The sequence below is a fragment of the Daphnia carinata genome, chromosome 6, assembly GCF_022539665.2.
Source record: "Daphnia carinata strain CSIRO-1 chromosome 6, CSIRO_AGI_Dcar_HiC_V3, whole genome shotgun sequence".
Taxonomy (NCBI): Eukaryota; Metazoa; Arthropoda; class Branchiopoda; order Diplostraca; family Daphniidae; genus Daphnia; species Daphnia carinata.
Window position 1 is genome coordinate 5172754 of NC_081336.1, and position 14771 is coordinate 5187524.

Consider the following 14771-nt stretch of genomic DNA (forward strand, 5'->3'; position numbering starts at 1 on the left):
AAATTGAAAAATAATTTTGTTTCGGCATTATGATAACTGTGGCGCTAGGTGACAAGTACTACTCCTGGTGGCCAGAACAGACAGCTAGAAGTTGTGCAGGCTTGCTAGTATCTAAGAGGCTTTCTCAGTACCATTATTTATATATTTATAGGAACAGGGTAGCATTTGTTGTAGCGTCTGTTAGAGACTTGAGCTTGAGTCAGCCGATTCTCGAAAGATTCTAGATAGTGACCTAAAACATTATGGTATTGTATCCAAAGTTTTCATTTCGATTAATTGTCATCGACATCTATTTCATGCATATTTGTATTCTTTATTGTGTGTTGAGCCGTCTGCCAAAGTTTGAATGCGAAATTCACTCAGTTTATCGGTTTTTTTCGCGTTTTTAGGCTGGAGGTAAAGCTGGTAAGGATTCGGGGAAAGCCAAAGCTAAAGCTGTCTCTAGGTCGGCTAGGGCTGGACTTCAGGTTTGCAATTTCAAACTTGATATTTGAATTTCATGTTTTTCATTTGCTGTTTATTCCTAGTATTGGTTATTAAATGCCATTTATGTATTTTATTTTTTGTTGTTATCAAGTTTCCTGTTGGTCGTATTCACCGGCATCTTAAGAACAGGACAACAAGCCATGGTCGAGTCGGTGCAACGGCTGCTGTTTACAGTGCCGCAATTTTGGAATACTTGACAGCTGAGGTAAGCACTCTCAAATTTAATGTCATTTTATTTGGTGTAATGTAATTGCTGTATTTCGAAAACGGCACAGTTCGGCGTCTCCTTGTGTAGGCTTTCCCGCCATTTTATAGTATGTCGTCTAAACACAAAAGTGTTGTAGACTCCGCCCACTTTTGCCCTCCTCCATAGTATTTGAATTTTTATTTTTCTAACGGAAATTACTTGGTAGTTGCTAAGAATAACAAAGTTATTGCTAAGTTAAAGAAAATTAGTTATTATTATTATTCCTTGCTTAGCAGGGGATATTAGTAGTTAATAGATTTTAAAAGTGTTTGATATTTAGGTGTTGGAGTTGGCGGGAAACGCATCGAAAGACCTTAAAGTTAAACGTATCACTCCTCGCCATCTTCAGCTAGCAATTCGTGGTGACGAAGAGTTGGACAGTTTAATCAAAGCAACCATTGCAGGAGGAGGTATAAGATGGCATAGAAAATTGGTTAAAATTGCAAAACTTGATTGTTTTTTTTTGTTTTAGGTGTCATTCCTCACATTCACAAGTCCCTTATTGGTAAGAAAGGGGGGCCTACCCCAGGAAATCCAAAACCATAAAGTTAGCTGTAATGATGATTGATCATCCTGATTATCGGCATTGAATGAAAGCAAGTTTCGCCCGTGACCTCATCGGAAAAAAATAAGAATGTGCTCTTTGTATTGACGCGACTACAATTTTCTTTGTTTTGGTTTCTCTTCCCTGTTTGTCGTATCTCAACAGGCCATCCCAGACCTTTTTTCAGACTGCATTTTGCTTCTCCTACAATGGACCACTTCATTTAATTTCATCTTAAAATTGTCATCGATTCGCTCGTATTTCACCCTTCGTATTGTTAAGAGAACTCAAAAAAAAAAGAAATAGAAATACAATGTCGCTTTTTTAAACATTGTATGAAAAGTCGTTTAAAAATAAATCACGTTTCAAATTTTTTTTCATTATACAGTGAGGCCAAGTTTATCTTCGGTTTCTGAAGCGCCTGGCGTTAAAGGTGTTGCTACCAGAAAATTAGCCGATAAGAAAAGCGGAAGTTCTTCCTTTTCCAATGTTATAAGGCATATCTGCGATACAAAACATAAGAGTATGTGACAACATAAATCCTGATTAAAATTTCTTATTCACTTCTTCGTTTTTCCCCAAAGTCGTCGATTGTATACCAGTGCTTTGAGTATACCGAACCATTCTTTGTTCGTCCAGCCCGTAAATCGTCAATCTACCTCAAAAACAAAATAAGATTAAAGTGTAAATTAAACTCATTTTCCTTTCCATCGCTTGTAGAAACCTAAACATTAAATTTCGACGTGTTTGTTGACTAAGCGCCATTTCATTTTCCGTCCGATGATTTCTACGCAGTTTTAAAGAACCACGTTCATACGTCAAAACCAAATCCAATCCTACCGTCAAACGCAAAACAAATTTGAACAAAAAGGATAGCAATAGAATACGAATTTCGTAGATAACAAATGTTGATTGTTATAACAATTACCAAAGTGAAATCCAGTCCATCGCCACATTTGGTGTCTACTGGCACCAAGTACTCGTCCGCATCTTAGACTATGTTGATTAAATTCAATCTCAGTGAGATTACAAGGCCTGAAGAGCAAAAAAAAAAATTCGTGCAGGAAAATTTAGCAGTAATTTAAGAGTGGCAACACGAAAACGGAAATTTTAAGTTCATGTACCCTTTATCGTATCCTTGGTCCGTTTGCAGCATACGATACCACTGCATGCGAAAGACGGGGAGAAGGAGGGATGCTGGTATAATGCGATCGCCCAGTATCATGTCAACGTCTTGTGGATGCCCAATCAAAGACGCAAGCCGAAGTCCACGGAAGGCTTTCAAGTAAGGGCTTCCAACGTCCCTTAAAAGGAACTCTAAATCTGATTCGGCTACAAAGCAAATAAAAATTTCGTCATCTTCCTTTGGCTTCTTAAATACCGGTTTAGAGTAATAATAATAATACACGTATAAGTGTTTAAAAATATTAAGAAAAATATACATACAACCTTGCTCCTTGAAATAGTTATGGGCACATGAAATTCCGTCTTGGGCAGATCCTTCCCAATTAGGGTGGAATTTAAGATATAGCCAGAACTTAAGTAACACATAGAGAGAAAATTCTGTCTGGACTACACAGAGATTCTGGGATGTCACCAACAACTCCATTAGATCAATACTATTTCCATCATTTCAATTGGTTACGTCATTGGTAGTATATACATTTTTATAGAATTTACCTGATTTCGCGTAAGCGATCTGGTGTTTCAGGAACATAGCATAGCAGGTTCACCAAAAACCATTCAAGGCATGCCTTTTCAACAGCGGAAACGCCATAACTTTTCGAAGATTCATAGTATCTAATAACAGTCTAACAAAATTAAAAGCTTAATAGCATATGGAGAAATCATTTTCCTTTTACAGCAGTTTGGTAAGATGGTCATTTTGATTTACAGAGAATTACAACGTAAGTTAGTAACGCAACTTATTTGATTTACAAAGAATCACAACGTAAGTTAGTAACGCAACTTAATTCTGCAGGTAGTTAATGGTAAGCAGGGTTCCAGTCAATTACCACAGTATTTCGCCACTCTCATACAGTTTCCAGTGTAAAAATTTTCTATGGTAGAAAACTTGTTTTCTACCATAATAATGGCCAACCTCTACGTAGCTCAACACGATGTTTGGATGTGAACAAGTACTTTACAGAAAGTTTTTGAACGATTGAAACAGGAACAGGAAACGTTGGCGCTAAATTTGTTGTAAAGACAATTCAATCTTATTTTGTCTGGGAACTTTACTTTTACATTGCGAAAAACACTACGAAAAAGATTTCATACGCAGCTATGCAATAAAACTACAATTACATTAAGGGGAATTTTTCAAGCTCTTGCCAAGGCATTTATAGTTACTGGTCAATATAACAACAATTATTTTTTCCAAAATATTTTTTTTTTCAGAATAAACATTCGAAAACCTATATTTGTAATACCTTTATATTCACCGTTTGAGTCATTACTTCACAGCATTTTGAAATAATTGCATCAAGCTGCAAAAGTGCCGCTGTAGCCAATATTGAAACTACTTCAGAGGGCTGAATTATGAGCTCGTCTTGATAAAGAGAACCCAATACAGTATTCAATGCTAAAACAGGGTTTTAGAGAGTTACTGTGCTGTTTCATACTGACTTCCAATAACAACATACTCACAGTCAAAGTTTATATTGGAATCTAGTATTTCAATTTGAATGACACTCTGGTCTGATTCCTTCCAAGATCCTGAAAACATGCTGGCTACCAGATGATGCAATTTGATATTTTATTAGCATGTAAAGCATTGCTGATAAAAATTGTATCATCTACATACCAAAATATGGGCTCTGTAAATAAAGATCAAAATATTGGTTGAGCTAAGGATTTATACAACATTTCAAATTTAAGACTTGTTCACGAATAATTTGAAACACACAACCATACCTGGCAGAGATAGATCTTATGGAGATTCCATTCTTTTTCAAATATAACAAGAGTAACATCATGGTTTTTACCTTCTTGAAAAAGTGCTTTGTAGATGTACTGGCAAACACAGACAATCATACAAAGTATTATGTTATAAATATATTAAGTCAAACATTGTGTAAATGATTAAGATTGCAAATAAAAAAGTGATCATTTCAGATTACCATAGGACACTTTTTCTAATAGCTATGGACAACAATATACTATACCTGAGATGTGGTCATCAGGCGCATCCTATATCGAAATACTTAACTTTAACTGACAATAACAGAATTTATGTACACAGAGCATTATACCTTTTGCTTGCATACACTTTGGAATCACTGTCACTATCATCTTCTTCGGTATAACTCAATTGCCATCCACCTGAATGACGCCTTCGCTTCCTCCGGTAATTCCTCGTATTATCCAAAACGTAGGTGCATGCACTTTGAGCCAGCCCCATTTTGAAAGACTGGTTTAACAATTAATCCAAGTCTGAGTCGGATTTTATACAACTTTAATGGTTTTTATTAGAATTTTGGAAAATCTCTCTGCAAGACGACGATCTACCGTTTCTTTGAAACAAACACAATCTACACCACCTATATACGTTCGACAGGGATTCTAGCTATATTTATTTATGTTTCAGAGTAGGCGGAGCCTGGGAGGCATGGAAGCTGTGAAGCCAGATTTTCCGGAAAGGATGCTTCTGTCGAAAGCCGAATCTGATTATAAGAGTGACAGAGTCATGGATTTGAAAACTCTATGACTCTTGTCGAATGTTAGGTTAGGAATTAGGTCAGGAAATGTATTAGGATTATTCATTGGCCTGTTAGAGGAGCAACTTAGGACGTTTGCCACACTACCCGTATATTCTATTAAAATAATTGAGCCTTACCTGTCAGAATGGATCCGCAAAAAATGCCTGATCCAAACAGATACTTTGTTGAAGGTCTGGCAAAACAAACGGGTTTAATAGGGCCTACTGCATGTTACTGTAGAGCTTCAAGAATAACATATGTTAAAATGATAAAACAACCAAATTTCAATAAAACTCCACCTACCGTACTGAGTGATATCTTAATTCGAAAACGTAGACGACAGAGAGCCTAATTTAATTACAATCACAACGACAATAGAAGCCTACCTTTAAGGATACTTAACAAGGCGTTAATGTGTCTTGTCATTTTATTTATTGTACTGATACAGTATGTAGTTACAGTGCACTGCAGAAAAGTGTGGCTGTTTTCCCTATGCTTTGTTTGCCAATTTGCCATACCTGACACATTTTACTCCAACCTTCTCTACAGCGTAGTTATCTCGTTCTGCACACATAACGAATGATTTCCTCCTCGTCTGCCGAAGGTTAATATGTAATACGCTATATATAACAGCAACAGCACCTGTGGCACACTGAAAAAACGAAACGCTACACGTACATTCGTTATGCTTTATTTGAAAATGAAAATTTACGTAAAACTATAGCACAACGTAACAAGGTAATCGATCTTATCGTAGCACAACTACACAGACCTTTAGAATGCTAGATTTCTTGGTCATCTGAGGTTGACTTGCAATGCATGTGCGCTCAAAGAATTACCAATAACAACACAAATTAATTTTGAGGTCCAACGAGTGAACATCTGTATTGATCGTATGACAGCGAAAGATTCACACCGTAAAATAAATTTGCCATTTCAGCAAGACCTTTTAGGGGAATGACGAACGTATACTTATATTTTTCATTAATTAATAATAATTCGTTAATTTCATTTGGAATCATCGTTATGCGTGTTACTTTGAATTGTTCCCCCATTGTAGGCGTAGTCAGCTTTATTGTGCATGATCAGCCGATTCTCGACGAAATAAAATGAATCCGATCGAGTCTCAAACGGATGATTGATCATCTCTTCCACTAAATAAGGCAGCGTAGTTAAAGGGGGACAAATCAGTGAATATTTAAATGCAAAAATAATGTTCGAGACTTACTTGCTTCCGATGATAACGCCGGAAAATCATAAATATGTTCGCACGTATTTTTACTGTGAGGAATGCAAAATCCAAATTCGAAATCGAAAGTTTTTAAAAGACGGTCTCGAAAAAAATGACGCTCAATCATTCTGAAGTTATTTACAGGTTTTTCACCAACCACGAATTCAACCCTGCACGAAGATATAAATTAATACTTGATTTGGCGTTCTCGATAGCAAAAAAATGAACTTACGTTGCCCCCACAGTGCGAAGCTTCAAAAAATGTGGGGTAAATTGATATCGCACAAACCGACCGGCGTTCGGATCCAATTCATTTGTATCCCCTGGCGGACTGTCGCATAGTTCTTTGTAGCCGAAAAAATGTTAAATACATTATCTCATTACACAGCATATTGATAATCTCAGGCCATATTTTTTGTTATCTCTATCACATTTCGACACACACACACAAAAAAAAAACTATTTGCATCCTTGGATTTCCAGTATTCAAACAAAAAGCATTGTAAGATGAAGAATGGCCCAAATGCTCATAATAACTAAATGTCACAACGAAAAGTTTAAAATAAGACAAAGCAATGTTGGCCTGAAACAGCATATTGCATATGTGTATGTTAGCCATGTGTTAAAGAAAACAAAACAGTGATACATACCAGGAGGCAGTGGTTTTGCAATTTCAAACAGAACAGTTCCACTCTCTAAGTCTCGGATGCAAAATCTGGTGAAATCGATATCATACACATTGGCATCAGGTTGGCAAAGGTAACCTGCATGTACAGAAGATGAGAAAGAATTTAATAAGGATGATACCCAGATGAGAGAAGGAAAATGTAATTATTCTGCTTTACCATCAGTTATCCTTTTCAATTTTAAAACATCTTCAGGTGTGATGTTGCTGGCAAATTGAGGTTCTGAAGATGATTCTTGTTTTTTGTCTGATACTGAAGTAGCACCTAATGTATCACCATCATCACTATTGGTAGATAATCCTACATTTGCATGGGGTCCAACTGAATCGTGAACAGTGCTCATTTCTCCCTGGAGACAAACAACAGCTAAATAAAGTTATAAGAAGCTTGTACGGTTATGGCCTTCTAAAGCATGTGTGGGAATTAATGTATCTATTTATTAGGAATTAAATACATAGTAATCAAGCTAGTTTCATATCTCAAACTGCTCACTTTTTCCAGACTGAATTCTTGGCCTAAATGGGATAACGTTATAAAACTTGTCTAATATTGCAATACAAACTCATGTAATGGGTCGAGAGCTCCAATAAAATAAAAGCCAATAAAATAAAATAAAATATTTACCTGTTCCCGTCTCACGGTCTTAGTACATCGACGGATTTCTAATAAGAAGCGAAGATATTGTTGACGTTTCAGCTGTTTCTATGACTACAGCATGACTGCTGCTGAGCTGACTACAGCGACACACTTAACAGGTATAATCGTGGCAAAGCCCGGGCAAATTCGACTTGCGTATCGTTACAGTAAACGAAAACTAAATCTCCATACCTTTGTTGGCCTGCACTCCCTGCAGTATAGCTAATGGTCATCATTTTCAGCTCCATTTCATAGTAGAGGCTGCGGACAGTTATATTTTAGAAACGAAATCTTTTCTATTCATCTAATAACAATTGCAGCACCGTGTTTATTAAACATGTTAAATAAAATTATTAGGCACTGCACCTTGATTTCCTATTTCTGTCAGGCTATCGGTTATACAAAGTTTTTCGTTTTGTTTTTTCAATTGTCGTTCACGTTATAGCTTCGAGGGATTTTATGGGCCAATCCTCAAATATGGACAATACGGAGGCCAGACATGAGCAACGTATTCCGTTATCTTAGGTAAAGAACTTGCAACAAAAGAGGGAGGGGGAATCCAACTCGAGGTTTATTGTAGAAAAAAATTTTAATTGAATTCTTCACGGAAGGTCAAAAAGTTTAGGATGTTTCTTCAACGGGGAACATAACGCTCTTAGAAATCTATGTTGATTGTAGTTCAATAGTATTAATTTCTTAGAAAGAACTATATATGCCTCAATTTGTGAATAATTATCGATTGTGCACCCTGTCTGTCATAATCACTCCACGATTTGATGCAGTGTATCCTGCGAGGGTGATCCAATGAGAACGTTACCAGGAATCTTCTAATTCATTGTTGTTTTCTTTTTTCGCAAATCTGACACACGTCATACTTCTCTATGAAGTTTTCCATGACCAATTTCCAAATAATTTACCTTTTTCCCGTAACTGGTAGCAAAACATTGAAAAGGGTAGTATCTTTTTGACATTTTCCCTGTTTGCCATGGAATCCGACGAAGACTATTCCCTTGAAGGTCAATGACAACTAACCAATAAGTGACTGACATTTCCCTGAATCTGTAAGCTTGGCCTGAATATAAGCCGTTAGCCTGAAAGGCAAAAAAATTCAAATGGAAAGAAGGAAACAAAATTTACGCGAGGAAAGATGTATGAAACTTATTGTTCTATACTTCTTTCATCCTGTTTATCAAACATAAGTTTAACAATGCGAATCGTCTAAAGGGTGAATGATATTTTCAGGAATTTCATGTAGCTTACGGCCATACCTACCGGCCTGTGGAAATAGCCTCCTGTTTCCTTTTTCCCTAACTAAAAGTCTAACTTAAGCTTCACTTAGAGGAAATCCCCAGGGAAAACACTACATTAAGCATGTTTTACCTCACTAGAATTTCCACGATAGCTGAATAAAGACTCAAAAAGGCCTGCCTTTGTGTAGTCGTGTCATTGCCTTTTCGCAAGTCGTACTTGATTTCTAGATAAATCGCCACAAAAGCTCCTCTATAAATTTCGTTGTTCAGTGAATGTGCTTGTTTCAATGCAATGCAAAGGTTTACATTCGTATGCATTATAAATATTATTTTATACGTTTTGGCCAAGTTCCATTAATTTTTTTACTTACTTTCTTAAAATATCGGTAAAACTTAAGAAGGAAAAGCTTGTCTTATATTTTAAACATCGCCTAAAATTTACTTTTTTACAGTAGACTTGGCCGAGTATTGCTGCTTTTAAATGAAATCGTCTAGTGCTGCTTTCTTACGGCAAAAATTCCAACTATTTCAAATTCTGGCTGAAGAGAATGAAAAATAAGAAATCTATAAAAAAAAAAGAAAGAATGTTGGATCCAAATGAAGTAGTTGAAAGCTGAAGAAGTGGAAAGCCAAAGGAACTTTCTCGGCATCGGTTGCATGGTCTAACGGGTATGGTTGTTTTCATTAGCTTTCCCTTTGTCTTGCTATCAATATTCCCAAAGTAAGCGGCGGGAACACCCTAATAACAGCTTAAAACTTGAGTCACTTGCAAGTTTTGATTTGACTAGTTGTATGACTACGATTTCCTTCGCTTCCTCCAACGTTGAACAACGTAGAACAACTTCATAGTTTTGCTCAGCATTCTTTTTTCTGGAAATACGTCTGCATAGAAGGCAAATGTAGAACTGCATGCAGGTGGCCTCGTAGTGACACGATTTTCTTTTTTTATAAAGGTGGCGCAACGTGAATCGTTACACGTTTTCAGTCAGCCACGTGTACAAATACCATTGGAGCGAGTTTACTCGATGATAACCGGTATCGTTTGTATGGTAGTGGCAAGTTTACCTGATATACGGACATACAAATGTGTCTTCACTTTCTATTGCTTGATTTAATTTTAGTTGTATTTTGGCTTCAATCTTGATTTGAAATTTCCTGTCTTCTGAAGATTGGACAAATCAAGACATTTAAGTTGTTGTATTAGCGGTTGCTGTATATCAATATATGAACAGCTGTCCGGTAATGTGTACGTATTTTGTTTTATATAACTTGTTTCACGTACTGCACGATCCACTAGTTCTGTTACTTATATTACTCTCCCTGCGTCATACTGGAAAAGAAGAAAAGAAAAACCAAAGGGATATATTGCCCTCTTACACGGGCGTAGAGGAACCGGGACTGCGACTGGGAACCAATCAGAGAAGTTCGTTTGTGGCACGTATACGCTTGAGGCCCAGTTTCGTCTGCAGAGAACCGGTTACTAGAAGTTCCCACATCTCCAGCTGGGACTTGCAAATGCCCGTGCCTTGGTTTGGTGTTCTAGGCACCTCTGGACTTGCTTTTCCCTGCTCAGTCTTCCTCACTCCATCGCGGCTGACGGTAGTCTGTTCACAGGCAGCTGTAAACTTTTCAAGGATTAAGACAACTACTGTTGGCTGGTGACACTAGTCATCACCAGCAACTATCACTTGTTTAAGCTAAACAAACTGAACTGATCAAGTCAAGGACAACCAGTAACTACTCTACAATGACTGACATGTAAGTACAGGCTTTTTGTTTGTGCCATCTTGTCAAACATGTGCATTGTCAGAAATGGTTTTGTAGGCCAACGTTCGTTGACAGTAGAAGTATTTTATTTCCGTATTAATTCAAGTTTACTGGCTAAAGAACAGAACTAAGAATAGAGTTGATTGACCTCACTCTTTTGGGATCCAAGTTTTGTGGTTTAGTGGGAGGAAAAAGGGGGTCGGTTTTCTCTATTTCTCTTCTCTGCGTTTCTCGTGTCCAGAGGGCGCGCCGCGTACAGCCGAATTTACCGTTAGGGCATACCTGGAAGAAGGGGGACGAAACGAAAAGAGACGAAGGAGGCAACAGACGAGACGAACATATTCAGGTGTCCCACTGGACTCAATACGAGACTGCTTCTGGCGATTTTCCTTTTTGTTTCCAGATGGCGGGTGGTCAATGGAAAGCGTTAAAGAAAGTATTAAAGTCAATCGTTGAGAAATTTTTTTCAGATGTAACCAAGTTGATTCAACTCGAACCGACTGTTGGTGGAAGAAAAACGAGGTGCTAAACCGAGATGTCATGACGAATTAAGCAAAACGGCCACAAGAGGACGTGTAATCATAAAAAATTCAGCACACTTTGAAATTCTCTTTACAGAGACTTCAATGCCAGCAGTTGCCTTTTCAAATGTCTGTCCTTCCTTGCACGTCGGGCTTACTGCCATGCAAAAGATATCACATTTACGATGACCTCTTTTCTAGCCTCTCTCAAAGGCCTGTCGGGTGTTTGCTTTGCAACGGCTCACAAACACATTAAGACACTTTAGCACACAAGTTGGTGAATTTTAGTGTCCCTGGAAGGCATTGAACGGGATGCCCCACAGTACATTATTGAACTCGGGCATGTTTCACCGTAGACATAGGGATGGCAATGTAAACGGGGTAATAAAACTAGCATCCATTCTCTTGTATCAGTAAGGTCAAAAGGTGAACACAGGCCACCAAAGGAGCGTTTAACTTTGCTGGGCTTCGATAACAATATCACGTACCCATTCGCCTTTACTTGAATTGGTCTTCCGTTGTTGCTTGTTGCACTTTTCAGATGAACGTCGCTTGCAAAGTACAGTTCATTTGTTACGTTGCATTTTTCAGTTACATCCTTATTGGGTTGAGTGAAATGAAGAAGAAACGTACGCAATATTAAGTGCGAATTCCGTCCTATGTTTTAGGATTTTGCACGGTATGGGACCTTCTCCTAGTGCAGACTTAGTTGGCTCGATTCTTGGCGTCGAAGAGGAGGACAATGACTTCAAGCAACAGCGGTCGACTCTCCGCAAAACCAATTCCAGCCGTATGGTCACGCCTGAAACTAGGAACGGCTCGCATTCCAAAAGTCAAGAAGATTCGGTTGCCAAGGATCCCCCTATGCAAATCGTTTGGCGAAATGTATTGATTTTTATCTATCTTCATGCTGCTGCCTTGTACGGATTCTATCTCTGTTTCACGGCAGCCAAACCGTCAACTCTTGCTTGGTGTAAGTGTTGAATAATAACATCATTTAGAAATTACGTTAACTAGTTAATGTATCGTGTTTGGCGATGTAGCGTTCTTCTTGTTTTTGTTTGGTGGTTTTGGCATTACGGGTGGAGCTCACAGACTTTGGGCTCACCGTTGTTACAAAGCAAAACTGCCGCTGCGTATCTTTGCTGCTATTGCTCAAACAATTGCTGTTCAGGTAAGGATGAAGGAAACGAAAGAAAACCTCCCAAGTGTTAACATGTTTTTTTTTTTTCTTCTCCTCCTGTGTATGTATTTGCGTTTATGGTTGACGCTAAAGAATGATATTTACGAGTGGAGCAGAGACCATCGTGTTCATCATAAATTTAGCGAAACTGATGCTGACCCACATAACGCTCGCCGTGGTTTCTTTTTTGCTCATGTCGGCTGGCTTTTGTGCAAAAAACATCCCGAAGTCATTCGACGTGGAAAAACTGTCGACGTGAGCGACCTCTTGCAAGATCCCGTCGTCGTTTTCCAGCGAAAGTAAGTACTTGTCTTGGCCTGGCCTGAATTACTTAATGGCGGTTGTTAAATGATCGTGACAATTTTTTTTTTATCGCAAAGGTATTACATTCCATTGGTCTTGACCCTCTGTTTCACCATGCCAGCACTTGTGCCCTGGTACTATTGGGGCGAGTCGTTCAAAACGGCCTTTTTCGTCGCCTCGATCTTTCGTTATGTGTTCACGCTCAACGTCACCTGGTACGTCAATTGATAAGAAATCATTTAAACTTCTTGTAACTCTAATTCAAATCTTACATCTAGGCTGGTAAACAGTGCAGCCCACATTTGGGGTAATCATCCGTACGACAAGTGAGTCTACTCGCCAAAAAGATTACTACTACTGTGCACCATTAATGTTGGCTTTCCTTTATTACATAGAGGAATCAATCCTGCCGAAAATCGAGTAGTGGCCTTCCTCACCTCAGGTGAAGGTTGGCACAACTATCATCACGTCTTCCCATGGGACTACAAAGCAGCGGAACTGGGAAATTACAGCATGAACATGACTACAGCTGCAATTGATTTCTTTGCTTGGCTTGGTCTGGCTTATGACCTCAAAAGTGTGCCAGAAAGGATTGTTCGCAGTCGTGTTCATCGCACAGGAGATGGTTCTCATCCCTATGCTTTAGAAGATAGCCAATTTACAGAGGATGATATTAAAGAAGAGCAAGCGTTTTGTGAAATTATTCCCGAAGACACGAAAAATTAGCGGGAAATTGGTTTTTTTTTTTCTTTTCCTCATCACTTGGCGCTCACTTGTTGGTTCTTAGTAGGTGCTTTATGCCTATTTTTGGAACGATGGAGAATTAGGGTCTGTTTCGACTAGCTCTCCAAAGTTTGTTTAGAAATATTGAATCTTTACCTTCACGGATACTAAAGCTGCACTGCTCAAAGGTCTAAACAAAAAAGATACAAATTTTCCATCGATTGGAACGTAACTTTTACTTGTAATTTGCTCTAGAAGAAGAGAAAAAAAAAACTCAACTGTTTGTATGTCACAGGTTTTATTTCCAAATAGATCGCAAACCTTATTCAAAGCTTTTTTTTTTTTTTGCAATTTTTCGGAATAAAGACTCGCGTAAAATCCAAGTTCTATTTGTGTTTACCCTACAATTCCTTTCATCTTACTTCTTGTCCATCACCAAACTCTATATAATTGAATCCTCGTGCTCATTTGTCAGGGTGACGCACACTGGATAAAAAGTGAATCTGTGAACACAAGAAAATACAATTAATTTCATGTCAATTTCTCCATAATATTATTCCCTTTCGCTTTCGACCTAGTAAATTCCGTCTTGGACATATAAAAGTATTTCATGTCCTTTTTGGCGAAGACAGAAAAGTAGCCACAGGCGACATGAGTGAATTCAAAAAGAATTCATGGTCTAAAGATCGCGAACGTTTTGAAATGTGATCCAAAAAGGACGCAGGGCAAGAGAAAGCTTGTCCTGTAGTAGGTGCCCGTTTCACCGGTTTGACCTCTTTTTGGTGTTTATGTAAACGGACATCGAAGGAAAGGAGTGCCCTATAGCAACATCAGAATAAAACAACATCCTTTTCCAAAGGTGAACTAGAGGGTGTGCATAGTGGAGCCGATCTTTCTATTAGCTACCAAATGTGCTGTGCGATAACTTTCCTTGATTGATTACCCAGCAAAGGTATGACAGATACATTTCCTGTTTTGCAAAGGAAAAGTTGCTGTAGCGTGCGGACTCTAAATGGCTGTTCAATCACTTTTTCCTTCGATGTTGCGAAACTGCTGGTGGAACCAAACGTGTGCAGCGTACCAAACACTATCACGTCGCCCCGATTTTAAAGGTTGTGGGGCTCTAGGGTTAGTTTAAGTCGGATTAAAAAGAACTTGAGTTTGGCGGTTTTAATCACCAACGCCTTAGATATCACAAACTGCAATATCTGTGGCCTCTTTTATAAACTGTTTTTGTGACGGAAAAAGTTTTTTAAAATATGGAACAGTATAATCTTGCACATTGAACTTCCGCGTTGGGGCTCGTGTCTGAAAGTTTATATTCAGCATACGCACATTTTCTACTGAGTATTCAGTTGTAATTTGGGTGGCATTGCGATAAACTATTTGGTATTTGTGGTGCGTGACATTGCCTAGCTGGCTTTTTTCAAAAATAATGCAGTAGCTACAGACTAGAAGCAAGTAGTCCAAAGTCTGCAACCAACAGATTTCTG

At 38.3% G+C, this 14771-nt stretch overlaps 4 protein-coding genes across 9 annotated transcripts in view; 2 read left to right on the plus strand and 2 right to left on the minus strand.

Moving 5' to 3' along the window:
• Positions 1-90: 90 nt before the first annotated feature.
• Positions 91-1606, plus strand: LOC130692652 (histone H2A.V). The gene is made up of 5 exons (XM_057515793.2): positions 91-245; positions 390-467; positions 578-691; positions 1014-1143; positions 1206-1606. Exons 1-5 carry the CDS (start codon positions 243-245, stop codon positions 1277-1279), a joined length of 399 nt encoding a protein of 132 aa, XP_057371776.1. The 5' UTR covers positions 91-242; the 3' UTR covers positions 1280-1606.
• LOC130692645 (protein germ cell-less-like) lies at positions 1604-4846 on the minus strand. 4 transcript variants are annotated; one of them, XM_057515775.2, is made up of 13 exons: positions 4532-4846; positions 4445-4469; positions 4194-4292; positions 4084-4096; positions 3927-4010; positions 3710-3861; positions 2958-3088; positions 2727-2896; positions 2402-2609; positions 2206-2312; positions 2002-2113; positions 1842-1932; positions 1604-1780 (listed from the first exon to the last, which is right to left on the minus strand). In XM_057515775.2, the coding sequence occupies exons 1-13, from the start codon at positions 4678-4680 to the stop codon at positions 1658-1660; spliced, it is 1464 nt and encodes a 487-aa protein (XP_057371758.1). In that variant the 5' UTR covers positions 4681-4846; the 3' UTR covers positions 1604-1657. The 4 variants fall into 4 exon arrangements, with proteins under 4 accessions (XP_057371758.1, XP_057371757.1, XP_057371761.1 ...); XM_057515774.2 differs by having other exon boundaries at positions 2724-2896; positions 4532-4845; XM_057515778.2 differs by lacking the exons at positions 4445-4469; positions 4532-4846 and having other exon boundaries at positions 1605-1780; positions 2724-2896; positions 4194-4385.
• A 986-nt stretch (positions 4847-5832) lies between these two features.
• The window catches only part of LOC130692649 (protein unc-119 homolog), a 70847-nt gene continuing 61908 nt past the window's right edge, over positions 5833-14771 (minus strand). Inside the window, exons 1-6 of one of the 3 annotated variants that reach the window (XM_057515788.2) lie at positions 7520-7676; positions 7055-7244; positions 6860-6973; positions 6442-6553; positions 6207-6379; positions 5833-6132 (exon numbers count right to left, since the gene is read on the minus strand). In XM_057515788.2, coding sequence (XP_057371771.1) covers positions 5987-6132; positions 6207-6379; positions 6442-6553; positions 6860-6973; positions 7055-7238 — 729 coding nt within the window. In that variant the 5' untranslated portion in view covers positions 7239-7244; positions 7520-7676 and the 3' untranslated portion in view covers positions 5833-5986. Of the gene's footprint in view, positions 6133-6206; positions 6380-6441; positions 6554-6859; positions 6974-7054; positions 7262-7519; positions 7677-14771 lie in introns of those variants that run through there. The other 2 variants (XM_057515789.2, XM_057515790.1) reach the window with 2 other exon arrangements.
• Positions 10327-13818, plus strand: LOC130692647 (acyl-CoA Delta-9 desaturase-like). Its single transcript, XM_057515782.2, has 7 exons — positions 10327-10539; positions 11738-12042; positions 12113-12243; positions 12346-12551; positions 12633-12770; positions 12834-12881; positions 12951-13818. The coding sequence occupies exons 1-7, from the start codon at positions 10529-10531 to the stop codon at positions 13279-13281; spliced, it is 1170 nt and encodes a 389-aa protein (XP_057371765.1). The 5' UTR covers positions 10327-10528; the 3' UTR covers positions 13282-13818.